General features: G+C 32.8%; 1 protein-coding gene across 1 annotated transcript; it reads right to left on the bottom strand.

The window, feature by feature from the left end:
- Nucleotides 1–1,920: 1,920 nt before the first annotated feature.
- LOC113557804 lies at nt 1,921–3,237 on the bottom strand. The gene is made up of 2 exons (XM_026963353.1): nt 2,522–3,237; nt 1,921–2,470 (listed from the first exon to the last, which is right to left on the bottom strand). The coding sequence occupies exons 1-2, from the start codon at nt 3,235–3,237 to the stop codon at nt 1,921–1,923; spliced, it is 1,266 nt and encodes a 421-aa protein (XP_026819154.1).
- Nucleotides 3,238–8,253: the final 5,016 nt, after the last annotated feature.

Genomic DNA, 8,253 nt, shown 5'->3' with positions numbered 1-8,253 from the left:
CAACAGTTATCAAATATTAAGAATAAAAATTATTTAAAAGTATAAAAAAAATTATAATAATACGTATTACTCGTACATGAAAATAAGAAATAGAAGAAAAACGTAAATTTGACAAAATACCATTCTTAAATTTTATTGCTATTATTAAATCTATAATTTAATTTTAAAAACCTGGAAAAATACTAGATATTATGAATTAATACGGATTTTTACAGGCATATTTATTACTAAAAGAATATTCGAAGTATATTTGTTGTCTTTATTTTAATTTTTATAAGATTTTTGAAATTAAAAAATAAATTAGTGATTAAGTATCATATGTAGGGAACGGATTTAAATGCTTTAAAATAACAAGAAAAATGCCTTAAAAAAATACGATTTAATGCACTCGTACCAATTTTTTTTTTAAATGCACTAAAAAAATGCTCTTAAAATTATTTGTAACATCGAAAAAATTTGTTTAATTATATACATTTTTATTCTTTGATATTTATTATTTGCATCATTTTCATCATCTTTTATAGTTATCTTATCTTCTTTTTACTCTGTAAAATTATTTCCATAAGATGAATATACAATTTAGATAGATATATTCGTTATACTTTTACCTTATATTTCTTAATAGCACTGTATAACCAGGTACTGCTTAATTTTTATCGAATTTTATCAATTCCTGTATAAAAATGACTTACAGACATAAAAAAAATGCAAAATAAAAGTCAAATTTTTAATTCCTTGACGTATGAAATTAATTTTGTGCTTGGAAAGTAATGTTTTCATTGTCAGAAAAATATGCAATTTGCATTAAATCCGTTCCCTAATCATATGATATGAACAGCACCGTGCTAATTGTCTTTGGCACCCAAGGACAACCGTACAAATTTTGGTATAATTTCTAAACCTTAAATTGTATGTGCATATACAGCTGTACCAAAACCACGTGCTATATGCTCGGAAATATCTCCTTCATCGGGGTACGAACTTCTTACATTTTTCATGTCATCATTATAGTGGCGTTGGCGTAGCAAGAGTATGGCGCAATATTTTGCTTTAAAAGTAGTATTTTTGTTCTACCTTCCAAATGCCATTTTTTTTCATTATATAATTGGAAATATGTATGATTTTGCTTATTTATAAAACACTGCGTTAAATTATGAAAATAGTACGAGAAATATTCCAAATCGTTAAAAAAAAAAAATTATGTCGGGAGAAATATTTTACAGCCTGCGCTAAACTCTATACTGTAATATTTTTAACTTAAACTTGATAACTATAAGTCTGAAATAAAACACAATTTGAGTGGAAGAAAGTTTTCTTTTTTCGTATGAAAAAAATAGTTATCTAAATCCGACAATCTTACAAAGCTTGAAAGTTTTTCCTGTGAAGTCATTTTTGTTAATATAATACGCCGTATCCTCGAATAGGTATCGGTCGGCAGATTAGTGGTAAATACAAAATTAATTTTCAAATTGTATAGAATTGTGGAAAATCGATACCGAGTAACTCGATACAAGAAAAGTGACACGTAGGCCAAAGTTAATCTCGTTCTATTCAAAAATCGTATAAATTTATTTGTAAAATAGTTACACCTATCGTCTGCGGTGCAATCTGAACTCCAGAGTTTCAACCACGACACTCAAATGACTAGTTTTCGTCGTTTATAAATATTTTGTACCAAAAGTTTCGTGTCGCCACAAATATTTCATCGGCGATCCCGCGATGGCACGCGAATAAAATCACACGTTTAAATGCAGTTTATCAACAGTAATCCGTGAGCGAATTCCGATTTGACGGCATTGAGGAATCGAGAACTGACGAGTTGTAAAAATAAAAAAATTAAAACGCCGAAATCTTGAATTTTTGGTAAACTTTATTATTATTATCGTGCGTATGTTAGTATGCGCGATCACGTCACATCGTCTAGCGGGTGCACCGGTCGAAAGTGTCGCGCCTGCGGTTGTTGCGGGACGACGAGCTGCACGCGGGCGCCGCCGACCTGGCCCTCGACTGGCGGTCGCGCGGCGCGCCCACGACGAACGAATCGTCGAGACCGAACGGCCGGGAACGGTGGTCGGCCGACGTGTTGCGCGACCCGCAGCTGCCGAAATCGCACGGCGGACTCGGGATGCCCATCGCTTGCGAACCCAACGAGCTGCGGTCGTGGACCGTCATGCGAAACGCTTCGGGCGTCGTGTTCGCCGCCGACTCGTCGATGCGCACGTACGGCTGTCCGGGCAGGGCCACCGCCCGCGGCGCCACCATGTCGTAGTTGAGATGATTGTCGAGGAAGTCGTCGATGTCACCGTCCGTGTCGTGGAGTCCGCTGCACGACGACTGCCCGTTGCGCGGCGGCTGTCGCACCGGCGACAGATCATCGAACCCGCTCAGCTGGATGGTGCCGGTCATCGAAAACGGTAAGGTCAGGTTGCGCGCCCCCGAACCGCAACCGAACGATCGCGCCGGCGGCTCACTGCAAGCGGTGCTCCGCCGGTCGTTTTGGAGCGCGGCGCACGGTCGCGACACGTCGTAAGTGGCCCGCCGGTCGTCTTGGAGCGCGGCGCACGGTCGCGACACGTCGTAAGTGGCCCGCCGGTGGAGCGCGGCGCACGGTCGCGACACGTCGTAAGTGGCCCGCCGGTCGTCTTGGAGCGCGGCGCACGGTCGCGACACGTCGTAAGTGGCCCGCCGGTCGTTTTGGGGCGAGCAGTTCTGCGGCTCCGGCTCCACGTCATAATCACACCGCCGGGCGTTTTGATCACCACACGGTGGCGGCTGCACATCGTAAGTGTTGCGCCTGTTCAGAGGAATCTGCGCCGCCCGGTCGTGTCTCCTGGACGGTTCGGCGCTGCACGGGCACGGGACCGGCACCCTGGCGCGCACGGGCTGGGCTGATTGCACGACTCCTTGGTCCTGGTACACCGGACTCGAAGCGGCCGACCGGCCGCCGGCTTCGCCATCGCACGACGCACGTCCGACGTTCGACGGTCGTGGGTTGGAGCGGCCACAGCTCTGGCCGGCGTCGCAGCAGTTATCGCTTCCGGCGCTGCACCGAGCGTTATGGCTATAACACCGCGTAATCGAATGGTTGTGATTTTCGACGCGGTCGGACAGACGCAGTTCTTTGCCGAGCATTTCAGCGATCAGACGAGAACCTAGAACGATCCCAGAGTACAGTTTTTTCGTCGTGACAGATCGATCGTTCGATCTCGCTTGGATTTTCTTTTCATCGATCGACATTTCCTTGTTTTGTGTCGTGTAAATGAAATTGGTATTTTAATTTGAGGTGTGTAATTAGTATACTGTGTATTTCGTATTTAAGTGTTGTAATTTTAAAGTGAATAGTGTTTGGCTTGTTGTCGGGACTTGCAAACTATAATACACTTTGTACGTGTGAATCAATGCTGTTTATGTTTTTAGCCAACATAGTTAACGTATTAAATGTAACATCGAAATAATAATACAGCTTTCAACAGCGATTCTGTATAAAATATGTACGCGTATAGTGCTCACATTTAGGCTAGGTATCTACATCAACAACAATAATTTATTAATGTTAATGTAAGAACTTAAAATAATGTAATTGTAATTAACAATTATATATTTATGTATTTAATTGACAAGTGTTGATTGGGGATCATTTAATGGGTGCAAAAGGTTCGCGCACTCTTTAGCTTTGTACCTTTAAAAATATCAACACATTTTTGCATCAAAAATTAAAGGAGCATGTCCTCTTTAACACACGCGCCACAAATTACAAAACTATTGCGTATTGAAAAAATGATACGAAAAAAAAAGAAAATATTGTATTGTACATTTTTTTTATAATACTATATTTTAAATTACTACACTAGTTGGGTCTCAGCTATTCACAGGTACTACTATAGTTGGGTCCTGCTTTTTTTAAAGTAAATTTACAAACAAACGAAAAATATCAAATGTGTTGACATTCACGAACTTGGTCATTTTTTTGGTATTTTGTTGGATGAAATATATCAGCACTCAATTATTGTTTAAGAGAACTCGATACAATCTGATTTATACTTTTATTCGATACCATTAGAATTAGTAAAGCTATAACTAAAATGCCATATTGATAAAAATAATTAACCTTTCTCGTAAATATATATATATATATATATATATATTGAAAGATGACTTGGCTTATTGCTAATAAAACGATAGTATATTATTACATTACGTTTTATTAAAAGAAAAATTGATAGAATAGATGACGGAATTAATGAAAAAAAAATGTAGGATTATATATAAAAACAATATTTTATTTTATTTTTATAACATATTACCTATTTTTATATTTGATTTACACAAAAAAATTAGGGACCCAATTAGTGTAGTACCTATAAAAAAACCGATACCCAACAGAGAGAATACATAAATACATAGATAAAAAAATAAAATGTATGATATTTGTTAACAATGTAAAATAGTATATAATAATGGCTTATATCGGTCTCAAATTTAACAATTAATTAAGTAAAATTCATATACAATAAAACCGAAAGAGAATAACTTATTTTACTGTGAATACAGATGATAATTTATTATGTATAAGCAATTTTTAATTCGTGACCCAACTAGGATGCAACCAAAATGATGGCTGAAAAAAGGATCTCTACCACTAAAGAGAAAGCTAGTTCTTCAGAAGCGCAGAAAACTTTGATAAAGGCTATTTTATACAACATCTTAAGTATTAGTATTATACAAGTATTATGCTATATACTGTATTGAGCCCACATTCAACATTGGGCGTATATTATCATTACATAAAATAAATAAATAAAAAGCTATCATCCACTGTCAAGTCGTCATGACCGTGTCAACTTTTTCTACGGTATATGTTCATCAACCAACTTTGTAACATATTATCGTCCTCTCAAGTCTCAATACTAAATTTTGTGAGCGACCACTAGACTTATTTTAACAAAATATAATCAATGAGAATTTTTATTTATATAACAAATATTTATAGTGTAGGTAATAGGTACCTACATTATATGAAAATAAAAATAACTAATGATGATTTATGGCAATTGGACCGATTAATGGCTAGTTGCACACATGCAGGGCCCCTACAAGGGGCATAATGGACATTGAGTATATTAGGGGCCCGGCTATTTTAAGAGCTCGTGTGCTGTTTATATTTATTTGTAATTTTTGAAATTTTAGTAGAAATTCATATTTTCTAATAAATAATATTGTATAATGATATTTTATGAATGATATGTATACATATATTATGTATATTATTATTAATGTCGAAATTCTTATGTTTTCTAATTTACTAGCTGACCCGACAGATGTTGTCCTGTCTTAACAATAAATATTGAATTCGAATTAGTATAATTAAAAAACAAATATTATTCCAAAAATTGTTATATATATATATAGATGGTAAATTGTATTTTTGGAAGTTTTATATGTTAATTATCATTAGTTTGACTTTGAATGCAACTTGCCGTGCTCTTTGCACGCACGCACTCACGTTAATACGTTATATCAAGGGTACCGCCTTGCAAAGAATGAAAAGCATGATCTTTTGCTCAAAACGAGATCTTTTACAGGAAAAATTCTTACAGTGGTATAATTTCACAACTTTTTTTTCTTGTTAAAACGAAGAAGATATTCTTTAAGGCGTATTGAACTTCGGTTCTTATTATATTTATCAAGATTTAAAGGTATCTTGATTTGGAAAATTTTGAAATCAGATTCGAGTGATCTTGTTGAGTACGAGATAAAGGAAATAAGATATGTTTTTGAGAAAAAACAGTTGGGTCACTCACAAGCTTCTTAATATTACATACAATGTAATATACTGTGTATCCCAGAAAACAGAGTAAACTTTATCATTCATTAGTCATACCCAGTAAATATTTTTCAATTTTGTTTACGGGACGTTAAACTAGACTAGTGGATCATAAATTCCTATGACTTACAATTTTTTCAACTCACGTAGTTTGCGCATGCTAAACACAACTTAATAGTTTTTTAATGGCTACCTATATTTTGAATATCATTTTCGAATTAATCAATTTTTTCAAGCAATTTTGATTCATGAACATGAATTTTAAACCCAAAATTGGCGAAGTTATTTACTATCTATGAATTATTATTTTATTATTTTATTACACATTATGATATTATAGAAATTACACAATTTATTAAAAAAAAAGAAACAAGTATTTTCAGAAAATAAAATTCTAAATTTTTAACAACATACATTTTTCATACATAAAACATAATTTATTACTCAAATAATAAATGAATAATGTATCAAATGGCGTTTAGAACAAAAAAAATACATAAACTAAAAAAAAATTAATTTAATACATTTTTTTTAAAGTTATACCTAGTGCTAACTTGGTCAATGTTTGGTTTAGAATTCATGTTGATAGATCAAAATTACTTGAAAAAATTGATTAATTCGAAAATTGTATTTGAATAAGGGTCAGCATTTAAAAAAAGTTTTGTTGTGCATTCGCAAAATACGTGAGTTAAATTTTGCAACTCGTAGAAATTTATAGGATTCGGTAAAATATAACAGTTTAATCTAAAGGTCGGACGTCATAAGATACAGTAAAGCATAACAAAAAATTACTTTTATCTATAGGTGTTTCATCATTAAATGAATTTTAAAGAAAAATAACATTATTTATATTATTTTGACCGATTTAGGACAAATGGACATAGCCGTTTGGACGTTGGGACAATTGGACGTAAAATAAAAATATATATAAATCAGTAAATAAAATTAATAAGTCATTTATATTTATTTTAATAAGTCAAAAATAAATATAAAATATTTAAATATACCTACAAATTATTCATTATATAAAATATTAAAATTAAAAATATGTCTAAGACAAATGTTTTATTATAATAGGTATGCCAACAATTAAAATAAAGTATCAAAAAAGGTTGTTTATAATAGTACGTAAAAATAAATAAATAAAAAAAAATTATTTATTATTAAAGTGTATGAATGTTTAACATAGTTGTTTATATTAATTATTATTTATCTTATGTAATAATATTAAAAAATTGTATTTTAATGCAGAGAAATATTTTGAGCGATTCCGCATAAAAATGATATTTTAGTTCTAGTGTCATACATTTGAACCATTTTTAGGTTAGATTAATATATTTCGATGATGATCTATTATAATATTATTTTTTTTTTGCGTCCAAACGGCCACATCCCTATTCGGTATGCTTGATAAGAACTGTATATAAAGAATCTTTTATACTAGAATTTATACTTTTCATGCTTTCGAATATTGAAAAAATTTACCTGAAACTACTAGGGACCCATCCGATGATGCGCGTGTTTAATGTAAACGTATTTGTAATCTTTAACAATTAAAATCGATGTTGGTTATTATTATTTTATATTATTATATTAACCTTTGGCCAAAATCATTAAAACCTATAGATTAGTCTAAATGGCCACATGTACGACGGTCTATACTTTACTATAGACTCTATAGTCTACAATGATTGATATGTATAATATTATGTTTTTGATTTTATATCAAGGTTACAAAAGGTCACGATTAAACCAGAATTTAAGACTGATTCGCGACTGCAAACTACTAGAGCCTCATCTAGTCATCTAACGATGTATGCGCCAAAGTTGTAGAATATTGTAATTAGGTGTAGTGGTCCGATTCGTGAAATATAATTATTGTCATCGTTAACTTAAAAAATAAGCAATAAATAGCTTAATTTGATGTCAGGGACCAGAGTACACAAATTTAATGCTTTTCCAATACATATAAATAAAATTAATATTAGCTATATGAAGTTAAATGAAATATAATTTAATAAATAATAATAATATACTCTAATAAATAATATAATTAAGTATTATAATAAAAAATAAATATTATTTTTAATGGCTAAAAATTAAAATGGTGGAAGGACAAGCTATAAAATTCCAAATCGCTATTTATTTCAGCATTAATTAACTATAGTATTTATAATTTGATATAATTTTATACCTATATTTTGTGTTTGGTCAAAACCACTCAAATAACAGTGTTATAAATGTGTGTAATTTAAATTTAATGGAGTTTAAAACAGGGTATATCCACTCATGCCCAGGGCCGTAGAGGGGGGTTATAGTCTTGCCTCTCTTAGGCCTAAAACTTCCTTTTTGGCCTTAAAGAACTTTATATAAATATTCCCACATTCCCACAAAAGAAGAAGTAAATTTCATAAAACGTTTTTAAACAA

This window comes from Rhopalosiphum maidis, chromosome 3 (assembly GCF_003676215.2).
Source record: "Rhopalosiphum maidis isolate BTI-1 chromosome 3, ASM367621v3, whole genome shotgun sequence".
NCBI lineage: Eukaryota > Metazoa > Arthropoda > Insecta > Hemiptera > Aphididae > Rhopalosiphum > Rhopalosiphum maidis.
Note: the sequence above shows the minus strand (reverse complement) of the source record. Positions and strands in the feature narration are given on the sequence as shown.